Consider the following 21,703-nt stretch of genomic DNA (forward strand, 5'->3'; position numbering starts at 1 on the left):
GATTCTAGCAGCTGTGTTCAACACTGACTGAAGTTTATTTTGTGCTTTATCCGGTTAGCCGGAAAGTAGAGCATTGCAGTAGTCTAACCTAGAAGTGACAAAAGCATGGATGTATTTTTCTGCATCATTTTTGGACAGAAAGTTTCATACTGTTATATTAACTAACATACTGTCATATTGACTAACATATTGACTAACATATTGATATTTGCAATGTTACGTAGATGGTAAAAAGCTGTCCTTGAAACAGACTTGATATGTTCCTCAAAAGAGAGATCAGGGTCCAGAGTAACGCCGAGGTCCTTCACAGTTTTATTTGAGACCACTGTACAACCATCAAGATTAATTGTCAGATTCAACAGAATATCTCTTTGTTTCTTGGGACCTAGAACAAGCATCTCTGTTTCGTCCGAGTTTAAAAGTAGAGCATTTGCCGCCATCCACTTCCTTATGTCTGAAACACAGGCTTGCAGGCAGGGCAATTTTGGGGCTTCACCATGTTTAATCAAAATGTACAGCTGTGTGTCATCCGCATAGCAGTGAATGTCAACATTATGTTTCCAAATTACATCACCAAGAGGTAAAATATATAGTGAAAACGAAAGTGGTCCTGAAACGGAGCCTTGAGGAACACCAACATTTACAGTTGATTTGTCAGAGGACAAACCATCCACAGAGACAAACTGATATCTTTCCGACAGATAAGATCTAAACCAGGCCAGAACTTGTCCGTGTAGACCAATTTGGGTTTCCAATCTCTCTAAAAGAATGTGGTGATCGATGGTATCAAAAGCAGCACTAAAGTCTAGGAGCACGAGGACAGATGCAGAGCCTCGGTCTGAGGCCATTAAAAGGTAATTTACCACCTTCACAAGTGCAGTCTCAGTGCTATGATGGGGTCTAAAACTAGACTGAAGCATTTCATATACATTATTTGTCTTCAGGACGGTAGTGAGTTTCTGCGCAACAGCTTTTTCAAACTTTTTTGAGAGGAATGGGAGATTCGATGTAGACCGATAGTTTTTTATATTTTCTGGGTCAAGGTTGGGGTTTTTCAAGAGAGACTTTATTACTGCCACTTTTGGTGAGTTTGGTTCACATCCTGTGGATAGAGAGCAGTTTATTATGTTCAACATAGGAGGGCTAAGCACAGGAAGCAGGTCTTTCAGTAGTTTAGTTTGTTATAGGGTCCAGTATCAATGTGTCCAGTATCAATGTGTCAAGTGATATAGTACTAAAACACTTGAGTGTCTCCCTTGATCCTTGGTCCTGGCAGAGTTGTGCAGACTCAGGACAACTGAGCTTTGGAGGAATATGCAGATTTAAAGAGGAGTCCGTAATTTGCTTTCTAATGACCATGATCTTTTCCTCAAAGAAGTTCATGAATTTATCACTGCTGAAGTGAAAGCTGTCCTCTCTTGGGGAATGCTGCTGCTGCATTTTAGTTTGCTTTGCAACAGTATCAAAATACATTTGGGATTGTTGTTATTTTCGTCAATTAAGTTTGAAAAATAGGATGGACGAGCAGCAGTGAGGGCTCTTCGATACTGCACGGTACTCTCTTTCCAAGCTAGTCGGAAGACTTGCAGTTTGGTGTGGCGCCATTTCCGTTACTATTTTATGGAAACTTGCTTCAGAGCTCAGTTAGAGAGCTAGTTTCTTATGACAAATGTTTTTGTTTTTAGGGGTGCAACTGCATCTAGGGTATTGCGCAAGGTTAAATTGAGGTCCTCAGTTAGGTGGTTAACTGATTTTTGTCCTCTGACGTCCTTGGGTAGGCAGAGGGAGTCTGGAAGGGCATCAAGGAATCTTTGGGTTTTCTGAGAATTTATAGCACGACTTTTGATGATCCTTGGTTGGGGTCTGAGCAGATTATTTGTTCCGATTGCAAACGTAATAAAATGGTGGTCCAATAGTCCAGGATTATGAGGAAAAACATTCAGATCCACAACATTTATTCCATGGGACAAAACTAGGTCCAGAGTATGACTGTGTCAGTGAGTAGGTCCGGAGACATGTTAGACAAAACCCACTGATGGCTCCGAAAGCCTTTTGGAGTGGGTCTGTGGACTTTTCCATGTGAATATTAAAGTCACCAAATTAGAATATTATCTGCTATGACTACAAGGTCCGATAGGAATTCAGGAAATTCAGTGAACTCAGTGAGGAACATGGCCCAGGAGGCCTGTAAACAGTAGCTATAAAAAGTTATTAAGTAGGCTGCATAGATTTCATGACTAGAATCTCAAATGGTGAAAACATTTTTATTTTATTTTAAATTTGCTCGAATAAATGTTAACAACACCTCCACCTTTGCGGGATGCATGGGGGATATGGTCACTAGTGTAACCAGGAGGTGAGGCCTCATTTAACACAGTAAATTCATCAGGCTTAAGCCATGTTTCAGTCAGGCCAATCACATCAATATTATGATCAGTGATTAGTTAATTGACTGTAACTGCCTTGGAAGTGAGGGATCTAACATTAAGTAGCCCTATTTTGAGATGTGAGGTATTACAATCTCTTTCAATAATGACAGGAATGGAGGAGGCCTTTATTCCAGTGAGATTACTAAGGCAAACACCACCATGTTTAGTTTTGACCCAACCTAGGTCGAGGCACAGACACGGTCTCAATGGAGATAGCTGAGCTGACTACACTGACTGTGCTAGTGGCAGACTCCACTATGCTGGCAGGCTGACTAACAGCCTGCTGCCTGTCCTGCACCATATCTCATTGTGGAGCTAGAGGAGACAGAAGAGCCCTGTCTATATTGATAGATAAGATGAGAGCACCCCTCCAGCTAGGATGGAGTCTGTCACTCCTCAGCAGGCCAGGCTTGGTCCTATTTGTGGGTGAGTCCCAGAAAGAGGGCCAATTATCTTCAAATTCTATCTTTTGGGAGGGGCAGAAAACAGTTTTCAACCAGCGATTGAGTTGTGAGACTCTGCTGTAGAGCTCATCACTCCCCGTAACTGGGAGGGGACCAGAGAAGCTATGTTGCGCTTGGTGACCTCTGACTGTTTCATCCTAACATTGTTAGTGCTGACGTGGATAACAATATCCCTAGTTTTAGCTTTAGCCAGCTAATCTTCAGATTAGCCTTAACGTCGGTAGCCCTGCCCCCTGGTAAACAGTGTATTATCGCTGATTGATTATTTTTAAGTCTAATACTGCGCGTAATGGAGTCGCCAATGACTAGGGTTTTCAACTTGTCAGAGTTGGTGGGAGGCTTCTGCGTCTCAGACTCCGTAACGGGAGGAGTAGAGACCAGAGAAGGCTCGGCCTCTGACTCCGACTCACTGTTTAATGGGGAGAACCGGTTGAAAGTTTCTGTCGGCTGAATGAGCGACACCGGTTGAGCGTTCCTGCAGCATTTCCTCCCAGAAACCGTGGGAAAGTTGTCCGGCTGCGGGGACTGTGCCAGGGGATTTATACTACTATCTGTACTTACTGGTGGCACAGACGCTGTTTCATCCTTTCCTACACTGAAATTACCCTTGCCTAACGATTGCTTCTGAAGCTGGACTTGCAGTACGGCTATCCTCGCCATAAGGCGATCATACTCCTGTATATTACGAGCACAGCGACTGCAATTAGAAAGCATTATGTTAATGTTACTACTTAGCTTCGGCTGTTGGAGGTCCTGACGAACCACGCCCAGATAAAGCATCATGTTAATGTTACTACTTAGCTTCGGCTGTTGGAGGTCCTGACGAACCATGCCCAGATAAAGCATCATGTTAATGTTACTACTTAGCTTCGGCTGTTGGAGGTCCTGACGAACCATGCCCAGATAAAGCATCATGTTAATGTTACTACTTAGCTTCGGCTGTTGGAGGTCCTGACGAACCACGCCCAGATAAAGCATCATGTTAATGTTACTACTTAGCTTCGGCTGTTGGAGGTCCTGATGAACCATGCCCAGATAAAGCGTCCGGAGTGAAGAAGTCGAATGAAAAAAGTTGAGCGCAGGGAAAATTTTCAAATATAAACGGTAATTAAAAAGTAAAAAACGTAAATTTGGCAGGTAGCAAAGTAAGGTTAGCAGCAAAGCAATATGGAAATTGCTCTTACACATGGAGGGCAAGGGTTTAATATATTTATATCTACGTTGTATGTCCAACCACATACTCCAACCAGTTACTATCCATTATATCAACACAGTTACTATCCATTATATCAACACAGTTACTATCCATTATGTCTATACACAGTTACTATCCATTATCTCTATACCCAGTTAATATCCATTATGTCTACGCGGTTAATATCCACTATCTCTACGTAATTACTATACATTATCTCTATACACGGTTACTATCCGTTATCTCTATACACAGTTACTATCCATTATCTCTATACACAGTTACTATCCATTATGTCTATACACAGTTACTATCTGTTATCTCTATACACAGTTACTATCCATTATCTCTATACACAGTTACTATCCATTATGTCTATACACAGTTACTATCCATTATCTCTATACACAGTTGCTATCCATTATCTCTATACACAGTTACTATCCATTATGTCTATACACAGTTACTATCCATTATGTCTACACGGTTAATATCCATTATCTCTACGTAATTACTATCCATTATCTCTATACACAGTTACTATCCATTATGTCTATACACAGTTATGATCCATTTTCTCTACCCAGTTCATATCCATTATCTCTATACACAGTTACTATCCATTATGTCTATACACAGTTACTATCCATTATGTCTATACACAGTTACTATCCATTATGTCTATACACAGTTACTATCCATTATCTCTATACACAGTTGCTGTCCATTATCTCTATACACAGTTACTATCCATTATGTCTATACACAGTTACTATCCATTATGTCTACGCGGTTAATATCCATTATCTCTACGTAATTACTATCCATTATCTCTATACACGGTTACTATCCATTATGTCTATACACAGTTATGATCCATTTTCTCTACCCAGTTCATATCCATTATCTCTATACACAGTTACTATCCATTATGTCTATACACAGTTACTATCCATTATGTCTATACACAGTTGCTATCCATTATCTCTATACACAGTTACTATCCATTATGTCTATACACAGTTACTATCCATTATGTCTACGCGGTTAATATCCATTATCTCTACGTAATTACTATCCATTATCTCTATACACGGTTACTATCCATTATGTCTATACACAGTTACTATCCATTATCTCTATACACAGTTACTATCCATTATGTCTATACACAGTTACTATCCATTATGTCTATACACAGTTATGATCCATTTTCTCTACCCAGTTCATATCCATTATCTCTCTACCCAGTTCATATCCATTATCTCTATACACAGTTCATATCCATTATCTCTATACACAGTTACTATCCATTATCTCCATGCATTTACAATCCATTATTTCTATACACAGTTACTATCCATTATGTCTACGCGGTTAATATCCATTATCTCTACGTAATTACTATCCATTATCTCTATACACAGTTACTATCCATTATGTCTATACACAGTTACTATCCATTATCTCTATACACAGTTACTATCCATTATGTCTATACACAGTTACTATCCATTATGTCTATACACAGTTATGATCCATTTTCTCTACCCAGTTCATATCCATTATCTCTCTACCCAGTTCATATCCATTATCTCTATACACAGTTCATATCCATTATCTCTCTACACAGTTACTATCCATTATCTCCATGCATTTACAATCCATTATTTCTATACACAGTTACTATCCATTATCTCTATGTAGTTACTATCCATTATCTCTATACACAGTTACTATCCGTTATCATATCAGTTCCCTGTGTGTAGCAGGTAACAAGTTGGCTCCTTTGCAAATATCAAACTCACTGCTTATCAACTGTCCTCTTTAATATTTTAATAGATTCTCCTTTCTTCATTATAGTTTCCTGGCATATGAAATGCCCACTGCACGTTGATTAAGCCTTAATGCAATTATGAATAAGTAGAGTAATTGCCTACTTTACATTTTCAGATAGCGTAGTATTTTCTCTCCAGAGCAGACAGCTCCCCAAAGACCTGGGATTATTTTCAGTTTTGTTTTGGTCTTTTAACATACTTTATCACACAGAGAGAAGTAATGGGGCTTTGATTAGACAATCTTATCATCCTTCATTTTCTTCTCTCAGTATCACTCATTCTTTACTGTATTTTGTCCCTGCAGGCAATACTTGTTTCATTTTATTCTAATTTTCTTTCATTTCTTGTCATTTACTTTAACTTATTTCATTTTCCAGTTAAACAAACATAATAGGATTTGTTTTTTATGAATGTGTCTGGACTGACGTTTTCAAACGAACTTGAATGTAGAAGTTATTGCGGTTCATTAATTAAATTGTCAAAAAAAATCCTTGAATAAATTAACTAAAAAGGTTTCCTTTTCCAAAGTTGTTTTTTGTTGCAAATCTCTTCTAGTGTGCCGTGATTTGTTGTCATTGTGTTGTTCATGTGAAGTGTGTTTGGGGTGAAGTGGCTTCCGGATACTGATGTGCTATGACAGCTCAGTCCAGGCAGAGCTTCACACCTAATAGACAGTCTTTTGAATGTTTCACGTTAAAGAAAGTTGCTATTGTTCTGACATTTTACTCAATTTGGCCTTTTTTATATTTCAAATGACATTGATGTATGTGCAGTGAACATGAAGTGGAATTGGAGAAGGAGAAATTGGACTCTGGCAGAGAGAGGAGGGCTGTGCTGTGCCCAAGAAATCATTTTTGAATGTCTCTTCTTGAAAGCGTACCGTTTTATTATGTTTAGCTGTCTGTCCTCATCCGTCCGTCTGTCTGGGAAAGAAGTACTCCTACAGTCGTCAATCTCTTACCTTTGTCCCCACAAACTTTTCAGTATGGCAGACAGCAAGACATTTATTAAATATTTATAATTGTTTAATGAGGCTGTGATAAATATCAGTCCTGAGACTATGGCTGCGTCTCCGGTAAAAAGTAGTGCACTAAATAGGAGATGCTGCCTATAAAAGGAAATCCACTAAATAGGAGATGCTGTGCCATTGGAGATGCTGCCTGTAAAAGGAAATCCACTAAATAGGAGATGCTGTGCCATTGGAGATGCTGCCTGTAAAAGGAAATCCACTAAATAGGAGATGCTGCCTGTAAAAGGAAATCCACTAAATAGGAGATGCTGCCTGTAAAAGGAAATCCACCCACCTGTCCCACTTCACCAGTTGGTTGCCCTCCGTCATCTCAAGAAGCTGAAGTATAACCATCCTGTGTTACATAACTGTGTCTCTGTTGTCGCCTGCTCATTGTACATTTACATTTACATTTAAGTCATTTAGCAGACGCTCTTATCCAGAGCGACTTACAAATTGGTGCTTTCACCTTATGACATCCAGTGGAACAGCCACTTTACAATAGTGCATCTAGGTCTTTTAAGGGGGGGAAGGATTACTTTATCCTATCCTAGGTATTCCTTAAAGAGGTGGGGTTTCAGGTGTCTCCGGAAGGTGGTGATTGACTCCGCTGTCCTGGCGTCGTGAGGGAGTTTGTTCCACCATTGGGGGGCCAGAGCAGCGAACAGTTTTGACTGGGCTGAGCGGGAACTGTACTTCCTCAGTGGTAGGGAGGCGAGCAGGCCAGAGGTGGATGAACGCAGTGCCCTTGTTTGGGTGTAGGGCCTGATCAGAGCCTGGAGGTACTGAGGTGCCGTTCCCCTCACAGCTCCGTAGGCAAGCACCATGGTCTTGTAGCGGATGCGAGCTTCAACTGGAAGCCAGTGGAGAGAGCGGAGGAGCGGGGTGACGTGAGAGAACTTGGGAAGGTTGAACACCAGACGGGCTGCGGCGTTCTGGATGAGTTGTAGGGGTTTAATGGCACAGGCAGGGAGCCCAGCCAACAGCGAGTTGCAGTAATCCAGACGGGAGATGACAAATGCCTGGATTAGGACCTGCGCCGCTTCCTGTGTGAGGCAGGGTCGTACTCTGCGGATGTTGTAGAGCATGAACCTACAGGAACGGGCCACCGCCTTGATGTTATTTGAGAACGACAGGGTGTTGTCCAGGATCACGCCAAGGTTCTTAGCGCTCTGGGACGAGGACACAATGGAGTTGTCAACCGTGATGGCGAGATCATGGAACGGGCAGTCCTTCCCCGGGAGGAAGAGCAGCTCCGTCTTGCCGAGGTTCAGCTTGAGGTGATGATCCGTCATCCACACTGATATGTCTGCCAGACATGCAGAGATGCGATTCGCCACCTGGTCGTCAGAAGGGGGAAAGGAGAAGATTAATTGTGTGTCGTCTGCATAGCAATGATAGGAGAGACCATGTGAGGTTATGACAGAGCCAAGTGACTTGGTGTATAGCGAGAATAGGAGAGGGCCTAGAACAGAGCCCTGGGGGACACCAGTGGTGAGAGCACGTGGTGAGGAGACGGATTCTCGCCACGCCACCTGGTAGGAGCGACCTGTCAGGTAGGACGCAATCCAAGCGTGGGCCGCGCCGGAGATGCCCAACTCGGAGAGGGTGGAGAGGAGGATCTGATGGTTCACAGTATCGAAGGCAGCCGATAGGTCTAGAAGGATGAGAGCAGAGGAGAGAGAGTTAGCTTTAGCAGTGCGGAGCGCCTCCGTGATACAGAGAAGAGCAGTCTCAGTTGAATGACTAGTCTTGAAACCTGACTGATTTGGATCAAGAAGGTCATTCTGAGAGAGATAGCGGGAGAGCTGGCCAAGGACGGCACGTTCAAGAGTTTTGGAGAGAAAAGAAAGAAGGGATACTGGTCTGTAGTTGTTGACATCGGAGGGATCGAGTGTAGGTTTTTTCAGAAGGGGTGCAACTCTCGCTCTCTTGAAGACGGGAGGGACGTAGCCAGCGGTCAGGGATGAGTTGATGAGCGAGGTGAGGTAAGGGAGAAGGTCACCGGAGATGGTCTGGAGAAGAGAGGAGGGGATAGGGTCAAGCGGGCAGGTTGTTGGGCGGCCGGCCGTCACAAGACGCGAGATGTCATCTGGAGAGAGAGGGGAGAAAGAGGTCAGAGCACAGGGTAGGGCAGTGTGAGCAGAACCAGCGGTGTCGTTTGACTTAGCAAACGAGGATCGGATGTCGTCGACCTTCTTTTCAAAATGGTTGACGAAGTCATCTGCAGAGAGGGAGGAGGGGGGGCAGGGGAGGAGGATTCAAGAGGGAGGAGAAGGTGGCAAAGAGCTTCCTAGGGTTAGAGGCAGATGCTTGGAATTTAGAGTGGTAGAAAGTGGCTTTAGCAGCAGAGACAGAGGAGGAAAATGTAGAGAGGAGGGAGTGAAAGGATGCCAGGTCCGCAGGGAGGCGAGTTTTCCTCCATTTCCGCTCGGCTGCCCGGAGCCCTGTTCTGTAAGCTCGCAATGAGTCGTCGAGCCACGGAGCGGGAGGGGAGGACCGAGCCGGCCTGGAGGATAGGGGACATAGAGAGTCAAAGGATGCAGAAAGGGAGGAGAGGAGGGTTGAGGAGGCAGAATCAGGAGATAGGTTGGAGAAGGTTTGAGCAGAGGGAAGAGATGATAGGATGGAAGAGGAGAGAGTAGCGGGGGAGAGAGAGCGAAGGTTGGGACGGCGCGATACCATCCGAGTAGGGGCAGTGTGGGAAGTGTTGGATGAGAGCGAGAGGGAAAAGGATACAAGGTAGTGGTCGGAGACTTGGAGGGGAGTTGCAATGAGGTTAGTGGAGGAACAGCATCTAGTAAAGATGAGGTCGAGCGTATTGCCTGCCTTGTGAGTAGGGGGAAGGTGAGAGGGTGAGGTCAAAAGAGGAGAGGAGTGGAAAGAAGGAGGCAGAGAGGAATGAGTCAAAGGTAGACGTGGGGAGGTTAAAGTCGCCCAGAACTGTGAGAGGTGAGCCGTCCTCAGGAAAGGAGCTTATCAAGGCATCAAGCTCATTGATGAACTCTCCGAGGGAACCTGGAGGGCGATAAATGATAAGGATGTTAAGCTTGAAAGGGCTGGTAACTGTGACAGCATGGAATTCAAAGGAGGCGATAGACAGATGGGTAAGGGGAGAAAGAGAGAATGACCACTTGGGAGAGATGAGGATCCCGGTGCCACCACCCCGCTGACCAGAAGCTCTCGGGGTGTGCGAGAGCACGTGGGCGGACGAAGAGAGAGCAGTAGGAGTAGCGGTGTTGTCTGTGGTGATCCATGTTTCCGTCAGAGCCAAGAAGTCGAGGGACTGGAGGGAGGCATAGGCTGAGATGAACTCTGCCATGTTGGCCGCAGATCGGCAGTTCCAGAGGCTACCGGAGACCTGGAACTCCACGTGGGTCGTGCGCGCTGGGACCACCAGATTAGGGTGGCTGCGGCCATGCGGTGTGGAGCGTTTGTATGGTCTGTGCAGAGAGGAGAGAACAGGGATAGACAGACACATAGTTGACAGGCTAGAGAAGAGGCTACGCTAATGCAGAGGAGATTGGAATGACAAGTGGACTACACGTCTCGAATGTTCAGAAAGTTAAGCTTACGTAGCAAGAATCTAATTGACTAAAATGATTAAAATGATAGAGTACTGCTGGGGTAGGCTAGCTGCGTTGTTGACACTACCCTAATCAAGTCGTACCGTTGAGTGTGAAGTTTCTACAATGCTGCTTTTCGGGAGCTAGCTGGCTAGCTAGCAGTGTTGGTTACGTTACGTTGCGTTAGGAGAACAACAATAGCTGGCTAGCTAACCTAGAGAATCGCTCTAGACTACACAATTATCTTTGAAACAAAGACGGCTATGTAGCTAGCTATGTAGCTAGCTACGATCAAACAAATCACACCGTTGGGACTGTAATGAAATGAAATGAAAAAGTGATACTACCTGTGGAGCGACGCGGAATGCGACCGGAATGCGAAAGTTCTATTCAGTAGACGTTGGCTGGCTATTGGCTAGCTAGGAGTGTCTCCTACGTTAAGGACGACAAAATAGCTGGCTAGCTAACCTCGGTGAATTAAGATAATCACTCTAAGACTACACACTCTAAACTACACAATTATCTTGGATACGAAGACAGCAAAGACAACTATGTAGCTATCTAATACTACACTAATCAGTCGTTCGGTTGAGTGTGATAGTTACTACAGTGCTACGGTAGCCGGTGAACGTATGCTAGCTGGCTAGCTGCTAGGCAGATAGGAGGGCGACGAAATACGATAATAACGCAATTATCACTCTAAGACTCCACACTCTAAGCTACACAATTATCTTGGATACGAAGACAGCAAAGACAACTATGTAGCTAGCTATGTAGCTAGCTAACACTACACTAATCAAGTCGTTCAGTTGAGTGTGATAGTTACTACAGTGCTACGGTAGACGGTGAACGTGTTGGACAGATAGGAGACGACGAAATACGATAATTACGCAATTATCTTTGATACAACGACGACTATGTAGCTAGCTAAGAAGAAATTGCTAAGATTAGACAAATCAGACCGTTGTACTATAATGAAATGTAATGAAATGTAATGAAAAAGTTATACAACCTGCAGACCGAAGCGCGGATGCGACCAGATCAGATTGTAAAGTAACCATCAGTGTGCTTTAGTACTGCTGAGGCTACAGGGCCTTCAGAAAGTATTGACACCCTTTGACTTCTTCCACATTTTGTTGTGTTACAGCCTGAATTCAAAATGGATTCAATTGATTTTTTTTTCTTCTCACCCATCAACACACAATACCCCATTATGACATCACAATACCCCATTATGACATCACAATACCCCACAATGACAAAGTGAAAACATGTTTTTATGTTTTCGTTGCAAATTTATTGAAAATGTAATACAGAAATATCTCATTTACAGAACTATTCACACCCCTGAGTCAATACATGTTAGAATCACATTTGACAGTGATTACAGCTGTGAGTCTTACTGGGAAGTACTGTATCTAAGAGCTCTGAGTCTTACTGGGAAGTAGAGTCTTACTGGGAAGTAGAGTCTTACTGGGAAGTACTGTATCTAAGAGCTCTGAGTCTTACTGGGAAGTAGAGTCTTACTGGGAAGTACTGTATCGAAGAGCTTTGAGTCTTACTGGGAAGTAGAGTCTTACTGGGAAGTACTGTATCTAAGAGCTCTGAGTCTTACTGGGAAGTACTGTATCTAAGAGCTCTGAGTCTTACTGGGAAGTACTGTATCTAAGAGCTCTGAGTCTTACTGGGAAGTACTGTATCTAAGAGCTCTGAGTCTTACTGGGAAGTACTGTATCGAAGAGCTCTGCACACCTGGATTGTACAATATTTGCACATTATTCTTCAATATCTGTCAAGTTTGTTGTTGATCAGTGTTAGACAGCCATTATCAGGTCTTGCCATAGATTTCCATAAACAGCTCTAGGTTATTGTCCTGCTGAAAGGTGAATTCATCTCCCAGTGTCTGGTGGAAAGCAGACTGAACCAGGTTTTCCTCTGGGATTTTGCCTGTGTTTAGCTCTATTATTTTTTATTTTTTTATTTTTTATTTTTTAAATACTCCCCAGTCCTTGTCGATGCCAACTATACCCATAACATGATGCAGCCACCACCATTCTTGAAAATATGAAGAGTGCTACTCATTGATGCGTTGTGTTGGATTTGCCCCAAAATTAACACTTTGTATTCAGGACATGAAGTTTATTTCTTTGCCACATATTTTGCAGTATTACTTTACTGCCTTGTTGCAAACAGGATGCATATTTTGGAATATTTTTTATTCAGTACAGGCTTCCTTCTTTTCACTCTGTCATTTAGGTTAGTATTGTGGAGTTTCCTTCCTCTCCAGCAACTGAGTTCGGAAGGGTACCTGTGTCTTGGTTGTGACTGGGTTTATTGACACCATCCAAAGTGTAATTCATTACTTCACCATGTTCAAAGGGATATTTAATGTCTGCTTTTTATTTTAACCCATCTGCCCTTCTTTTCAAGGTATTGGAAAACCTCCCTGGTCTTTGTGGTTGAATCTATGTTTGAAATTCACTGCTCGACTGAGGGACCTTACAGATAATTGTAGGGGGTTTAATACTAATTGACATTTTCAAAGAGCTGCAGATAGCGATGATATGAAGAGCTGCAGATAGCGATGATATGAAGAGCTGCAGATATATTTGACATGAAGAGCTGCAGATAGATTTGACATGAAGAGCTGCAGATAGATTTGACATGAAGAGCTGCAGATAGCTAGGACATGAAGAGCAGCAGATAGACAGGATATGAAGAGCTGCAGATAGCTATGATATGAAGAGCTGCAGATAGCTATGATATGAAGAGCTGCAGATAGATTTGACATGAAGAGCAGCAGATAGACAGGATATGAAGAGCTGCAGATAGCTATGATATGAAGAGCAGCAGATAGACAGGATATGAAGAGCTGCAGATAGCTTTGACATGAAGAGCTGCAGATAGATATGATATGAAGAGCTGCAGATATATTTGACATGAAGAGCAGCAGATAGACAGGATATGAAGAGCTGCAGATATATTTGACATGAAGAGCTGCAGATATATTTGACATGAAGAGCTGCAGATAGATTTGACATGAAGAGCAGCAGATAGACAGGATATGAAGAGCAGCAGATAGACAGGATATGAAGAGCTGCAGATATATTTGACATGAAGAGCAGCAGATAGACAGGATATGAAGAGCTGCAGATATATTTGACATGAAGAGCTGCAGATATATTTGACATGAAGAGCTGCAGATAGATTTGACATGAAGAGCAGCAGATAGACAGGATATGAAGAGCAGCAGATAGACAGGATATGAAGAGCTGCAGATAGATTTGACATGAAGATCTGCAGATAGATTTGACATGAAGAGCTGCAGATAGCTATGATATGAAGAGCTGCAGATAGCTATGATATGAAGAGCAGCATATAGACAGGATATGAAGAGCTGCAGATAGATTTGACATGAAGAGCTGCAGATATATTTGACATGAAGAGCAGCAGATAGACAGGATATGAAGAGCTGCAGATAGCTAGGATATGAAGAGCTGCAGATAGATTTGACATGAAGAGCTGCAGATATATTTGACATGAAGAGCAGCAGATAGACAGGATATGAAGAGCTGCAGATAGACTTGACATGAAGAGCTGCAGATAGATTTGACATGAAGAGCTGCAGATAGATATGATATGAAGCGCTGCAGATGGTTTTCATATGCTTTGCGAGGCATTGGAAAACCTCCCTGGTCTTTGTGGTTGAATCTATGTTTAAAATTCACTGCTCGACTGAGGGACCTTACAGATAATTCTATGTGTGGGATACAGAGATGAGGGACCTTACAGATAATTCTATGTGTGGGATACAGAGATGAGGGACCTTACAGATAATTCTATGTGTGGGGTACAGAGATGAGGGACCTTACAGATAATTCTATGTGTGGGATACAGAGATGAGGGACCTTACAGATAATTCTATGTGTGGGATACAGAGATGAGAGACCTTACAGATAATTCTATGTGTGGGATACAGAGATGAGGGACCTTACAGATAATTCTATGTGTGGGATACAGAGATGAGGGACCTTATAGATAATTCAGAGATGAGGGACCTTACAGATAATTCTAGTCAGAGATGAGGGAAAAAATTCTATGTGTGGGGTACAGAGATGAGGTAGTCATAAAAAAATTATGTTAAACACAATTATGGCACAGAAAGTGAGTCCATGCAACTTATTATGTGCACATTTTTACTCCTGAACTTATGTTGGCTTGCTATAACAAAGGGGTTGAATACTTTTCAGCTTTTCATTTTTAAATAACTTGTAAACATTTCTAAAAACATAGTTACACTTTGACGTTATGGGGTATTGTGTGTTGGACACATACACAACATCTCAATTTAATCCATTCTGAATTCAGGCTGTAACACAACAAAATGTGGAAAAAGTGAAGAGTTGTTAAAACAATAGTTTACATTTTTTGGGGGAATTGGCTGGACATGTTTCCAGCTAAAATGTGTCCCTGCTATTATAGAGTATCTAATTCACAGTGGGGATAGCTGTTATTATAGAGTATCTAATTCACAGTGGGGATAGCTGTTATTATAGAGTATCTAATTCACAGTGGGGATAGCTGTTATTATAGAGTATCTAATTCACAGTGGGGATAGCTGCTATTATACAGTATCTAATTCACAGTGGGGATAGCTGTTATTATACAGTATCTAATTCATAGTGGGGATAGCTGTTATTATACAGTATCTAATTCACAGTGGGGATAGCTGTTATTATACAGTATCTAATTCATAGTGGGGATAGCTGTTATTATACAGTATCTAATTCATAGTGGGGATAGCTGCTATTATACAGTATCTAATTCACAGTGGGGATAGCTGTTATTATAGAGTATCTAATTCACAGTGGGGGTAGCTGCTATTATACAGTATCTAATTCATAGTGGGGATAGCTGTTATTATACAGGATCTAATTATTGTTATGAGATTCTATAGAACATTTGAATTGCTGCAGATTATTAGGTGAATATGCCATTTAATTTGAACTCAGTTCGTTTTCCTTCCCATTTTTTGCAGACTTTGCTGTCGCAGTACGGCCAGTGGCAGCAGTGTTGAGAAGGAAACCAGACATCTCCTCATCGCTGCTCAGTTCGTGGCCCCGGCCTCAACACCGACATGACCACGGCAGACGGCTGGTGACTCCTGACTGGCCGGCATCGTTCTCCAACCATCACCTGTCTACCCTCAGTCTGCTCAGCTCTCAGGAGGAATACAGGAGCCAAGGTCAGTCAGTCAGTCAATCAGTACTGGCTAATAGTCTACTCTACTTCCCAGCTAATGCCCAGCCAAGGCCTGCAGTGTTGTTGTGCCCTGTGTGATATGGGACCGACTGGAGGAGGGCACATTTACATCCACCAACATCTGATGCATTTCAGGCTGCTACTTTTCAAATAGCATTCTAAATCATTTAGACACTTTTGCTGTGCTTTATTGAGCTTGCCTGGCACTATGGAACACTGCTTTATTGAGCTTGCCTGGCACTATGGAACACAGCTTTATTGAGCTTGCCTGGCACTATGGAACACAGCTTTATTGAGCTTGCCTGGCACTATGGAACACAGCTTTATTGAGCTTGCCTGGCACTATGGAACACTGCTTTATTGAGCTTGCCTGGCACTATGGAACACAGCTTTATTGAGCTTGCCTGGCACTATGGAACACAGCTTTATTGAGCTTGCCTGGCACTATGGAACACTGCTTTATTGAGCTTGCCTGGCACTATGGAACACTGCTTTATTGAGCTTGCCTGGCACTATGGAACACTGCTTTATTGAGCTTGCCTGGCACTATGGAACACTGCTTTATTGAGCTTGCCTGGCACTATGGAACACTGCTTTATTGAGCTTGCCTGGCACTATGGAACACTGCTTTATTGAGCTTGCCTGGCACTATGGAACACTGCTTTATTGAGCTTGCCTGGCACTATGGAACACTGCTTTATTGAGCTTGCCTGGCACTATGGAACACTGCTTTATTGAGCTTGCCTGGCACTATGGAACACAGCTTTATTGAGCTTGCCTGGCACTATGGAACACTGCTTTATTGAGCTTGCCTGGCACTATGGAACACTGCTTTATTGAGCTTGCCTGGCACTATGGAACACTGCTTTATTGAGCTTGCCTGGCACTATGGAACACAGCTTTATTGAGCTTGCCTGGCACTATGGAACACAGCTTTATTGAGCTTGCCTGGCACTATGGAACACAGCTTTATTGAGCTTGCCTGGCACTATGGAACACAGCTTTATTGAGCTTGCCTGGCACTATGGAACACAGCTTTATTGAGCTTGCCTGGCACTATGGAACACAGCTTTATTGAGCTTGCCTGGCACTATGGAACACAGCTTTATTGAGCTTGCCTGGCACTATGGAACACAGCTTTATTGAGCTTGCCTGGCACTATGGAACACTGCTATATTGAGCTTGCCTGGCACTATGGAACACTGCTTTATTGAGCTTGCCTGGCACTATGGAACACTGCTTTATTGAGCTTGCCTGGCACTATGGAACACTGCTTTATTGAGCTTGCCTGGCACTATGGAACACTGCTTTATTGAGCTTGCCTGGCACTATGGAACACTGCTTTATTGAGCTTGCCTGGCACTATGGAACACTGCTTTATTGAGCTTGCCTGGCACTATGGAACACTGCTTTATTGAGCTTGCCTGGCACTATGGAACACAGCTTTATTGAGCTTGCCTGGCACTATGGAACACAGCTTTATTGAGCTTGCCTGGCACTATGGAACACAGCTTTATTGAGCTTGCCTGGCACTATGGAACACAGCTTTATTGAGCTTGCCTGGCACTATGGAACACAGCTTTATTGAGCTTGCCTGGCACTATGGAACACAGCTTTATTGAGCTTGCCTGGCACTATGGAACACAGCTTTATTGAGCTTGCCTGGCACTATGGAACACTGCTTTATTGAGCTTGCCTGGCACTATGGAACACAGCTTTATTGAGCTTGCCTGGCACTATGGAACACTGCTTTATTGAGCTTGCTTGGCACTATGGAACACAGCTTTATTGAGCTTGCCTGGCACTATGGAACACAGCTTTATTGAGCTTGCCTGGCACTATGGAACACTGCTTTATTGAGCTTGCCTGGCACTATGGAACACTGCTTTATTGAGCTTGCTTGGCACTATGGAACAATGTGTGTGCTTTATTGAGCTTGCCTGGCACTATGGAACAAAGTGTGTGCTTTATTGAGCTTGCCTGGCACTATGGAACAAAGTGTGTTCTTTATTGAGCTTGCCTGGCACTATGGAACACAGCTTTATTGAGCTTGCCTGGCACTATGGAACACTGCTTTATTGAGCTTGCCTGGCACTATAGAACACAGCTTTATTGAGCTTGCCTGGCACTATGGAACACAGCTTTATTGAGCTTGCCTGGCACTATGGAACACTGCTTTATTGAGCTTGCCTGGCACTATGGAACACTGCTTTATTGAGCTTGCCTGGCACTATGGAACACTGCTTTATTGAGCTTGCCTGGCACTATGGAACACTGCTTTATTGAGCTTGCCTGGCACTATGGAACACTGCTTTATTGAGCTTGCCTGGCACTATGGAACAAGGTGTGCTCTTTATTGAGCTTGCCTGGCACTATGGAACAAGGTGTGATCTTTATTGAGCTTGCCTGGCACTATGGAACAAGGTGTGATCTTTATTGATCTTGCCTGGCACTATGGAACAACGTCGGATAGTCCTAGAGGACTAAACCCTTCCCATCTGATCCATTGACAAGTTCAAGAAAAAGCTAAAAGTATTTGAGTTATTTAAAATACTTGAAAAATAGGTTAAGATAAGGGAGGATGGCTCTGGGTACCCGGTTGGAGGCACAATGACAGACAGGACACAGACTCAAGATGAATATTAACCCTTTATTACAGTGTTCCCCAACTGACGGCCCGCGCGCCAATGTGGCCCCCCAGGGCTTCTGAGCAAAAAAATATATATATATCGATATTTCTTTGGTGTGTGGAATTTTCATTGTTGGACATAAAAGACTGTAAAAAAACATCCAGGAAATCAGCTCCAAATGATCTTAATTTAAGAAATCTGTTCCCAAGTATTCCTAACCCATAATACAGAAAGACAAAGTGATCGTATTGGGGTGGCAGGGTAGCCTAGTGGTTAGAGTGTAGAGGTGGCAGGGTAGCCTAGTGGTTAGAGAGTTGGACTAGTAACCGAAAGGTTGCAAGTTCAAATACCCGAGCTGACAAGGTACAACTCTGTTGTTCTGCCTCTGAACAGGCAGTTAACCCACTGTTCCTAGGCCGTCTTTGAAAATAAGCATTTGTTCTTAACTGACTTGCCTAGTTAAATCAAGGTTTTGAAGTTCTTATGTTTTAGTCAACCATTATGTCTGTTTGGGCTTCTTGCGGTGTTCCGGCCCACTGACCATCCGCTAACTTGTTGTTGTTGTCTGAATCCAGTTGATGATCCCTCCTTTATTGTCTCAGACACATACAACTTTATAGTGTGTAGTTGACTGAATGGTGTTCGGGAACTGATTGGTTCTGGCCCTGTGGCTCTGATTGGTTCTCTGATTGGTTCTGACCGGCCCTGTGGCTCTAAACAGAAGTGATAAGAAACTATTACCAGAAGGCTCTACACACAAAACAATAGAAACACTTGACCATTGAATTGTAGAAGAATAAAATCGAGGGAAAGAGTTTAAAAGTAATAGCCATGTAATAACCGTCGTGAAAACGATTTACCAGCTAATTACACTTAACAGCCGTTAGGAAGCTGGTTGGTGAAGAGATGTAAAACTTCCTCCTCATTCACACCACAGCCTTGGCCAGCTCAACTTTCTTATATACTGGGCCCGGCCATAACCTTGTAATTGGCCGAGGGCCAAGAAGGGCAGGGTCAGAGGTCCCATGAGAGATCAGAGGTGGGACCTGTAACTGGACACTTGGCACAGTCAGAGAGTTTTCTACAATACAATGACCAATACATACAACCTCTGGTGAGTCAGTCTATTTGATCACACTTCTGGAGGGTGAGTCAGTCTTGGTACTAGAGCTCCATCAGGGAGCTATCCCCTTCTGCCTCTGCCTGGCCTCCAGACAGCACGAACGCGGCTGCTTCCTGCTTGGTTAGACCCTGGGCTGTGTCCCAAATGGCACCCTATTCCCTGCATAGTGCACTACGTTTGACCAGAGCTGCAGTGGTCAACTCCATCCTGTCCCAGATTTACCACAGCTGGCACAAACACATGGTTTCTGCAGTGTCCCAGATTTAACAGTGCATCTGGAGAAGATAAGGACAAGTCAACCTGCTAATATTCACCTGCTCACCTACTTTTCTGTTGTAGTTTTAGAATGAGTACATTCTGTGAATGCTGCTTGTTTCACAAAGGAATCTAATTTGTAAATCACAACTAGAAAAGGTATGATGATTCCTAGTAGTCCACATAATGCATAGTCCTTTAGCCATAGTAGAGCACGGAGAGAAAAACCCTCACATCTGTTCCCCATCTCTCATTGGCTACAATACCTGTCATGTCTTCGATCACCTCATCAGGTCCACTACCAGAGACATGAGGACACTTGAATCAGTCTGACTGGGGATCAGTATAAACAAGTGTTCCTGTTTGAATGACATCACATCCTCTTCTGGGGACACTAGATTCAGTCTGACTGGGGATCAGTATAAACAAGTGTTCCTGTTTCAATGACATCACATCCTCTTCTGGGGACACTAGATTCAGTCTGACTGGGGATCAGTATAAACAAGTCTTCCTGTATCAATGACATCACATCCTCTTCTGGGGACACTAGATTCAGTCTGACTGGGGATCAGTATAAACAAGCCTTCCTGTTTCAATGACATCACATCCTCTTCTGGGGACACTAGATTCAGTCTGACTGGGGATCAGTATAAACAAGTCTTCCTGTTTCAATGACATCACATCCTCTTCTGGGGACACTAGATTCAGTCTGACTGGGGATCAGTATAAACAAGTCTTCCTGTTTCAATGACATCACATCCTCTTCTGGGGACACTAGATTCAGTCTGACTGGGGATCAGTATAAACAAGTCTTCCTGTTTCAATGACATCACATCCTCTTCTGGGGACACTAGATTCAGTCTGACTGGGGATCAGTATAAACAAGTCTTCCTGTTTCAATGACATCACATCCTCTTCTGGGGACACTAGATTCAGTCTGACTGGGGATCAGTATAAACAAGTCTTCCTGTTTCAATGACATCACATCCTCTTCTGGGGACACTAGATTCAGTCTGACTGGGGATCAGTATAAACAAGTCTTCCTGTTTCAATGACATCACATCCTCTTCTGGGGACACTAGATTCAGTCTGACTGGGGATCAGTATAAACAAGCCTTCCTGTATCAATGACATCACATCCTCTTCTGGGGACACTAGATTCAGTCTGACTGGGGATCAGTATAAACAAGTCTTCCTGTTTCAATGACATCACATCCTCTTCTGGGGACACTAGATTCAGTCTGACTGGGGATCAGTATAAACAAGTCTTCCTGTTTCAATGACATCACATCCTCTTCTGGGGACACTAGATTCAGTCTGACTGGGGATCAGTATAAACAAGTCTTCCTGTATCAATGACATCACATCCTCTTCTGGGGACACTAGATTCAGTCTGACTGGGGATCAGTATAAACAAGTCTTCCTGTATCAATGACATCACATCCTCTTCTGGGGACACTAGATTCAGTCTGACTGGGGATCAGTATAAACAAGTCTTCCTGTATCAATGACATCACATCCTCTTCTGGGGACACTAGATTCAGTCTGACTGGGGATCAGTATAAACAAGTCTTCCTGTATCAATGACATCACATCCTCTTCTGGGGACACTAGATTCAGTCTGACTGGGGATCAGTATAAACAAGCCTTCCTGTATCAATGTGCTTAGTGTGCAGCTGAACATTGTATTCTGGATAAAACTTGGTTTGTTATTATTGATTAAAACAAAGCTTTTAACAGCTAGGACTGCTATTTCTTGTGCCGGAATCCAGCTTAACAGACAGGTTGAAGCCTGCTTGACAGAGACGCTAAGCTGCTAGCCATCAAGCTAATGAAGTTGATACCAGATTATTTTTGCAATGGAGCCCTCTCTGTCTGGAGAAATACATGAACGGTTCCCTCTCTGTCTGGAGAATTGCATGAACAGTTCCC

General features: G+C 43.2%; 1 protein-coding gene across 1 annotated transcript in view; it reads left to right on the forward strand.

The window, feature by feature from the left end:
• The window catches only part of LOC115124438 (contactin-5-like), a 653,850-nt gene that overhangs the window by 217,261 nt on the left and 414,886 nt on the right, over positions 1–21,703 (forward strand). The window contains 1 exon segment of the mRNA XM_065024146.1: positions 15,540–15,746. Within this exon segment, the coding sequence (XP_064880218.1) occupies positions 15,540–15,746 (207 nt within the window).

The sequence above is a fragment of the Oncorhynchus nerka genome, linkage group LG11 (assembly GCF_034236695.1).
Source record: "Oncorhynchus nerka isolate Pitt River linkage group LG11, Oner_Uvic_2.0, whole genome shotgun sequence".
NCBI lineage: Eukaryota > Metazoa > Chordata > Actinopteri > Salmoniformes > Salmonidae > Oncorhynchus > Oncorhynchus nerka.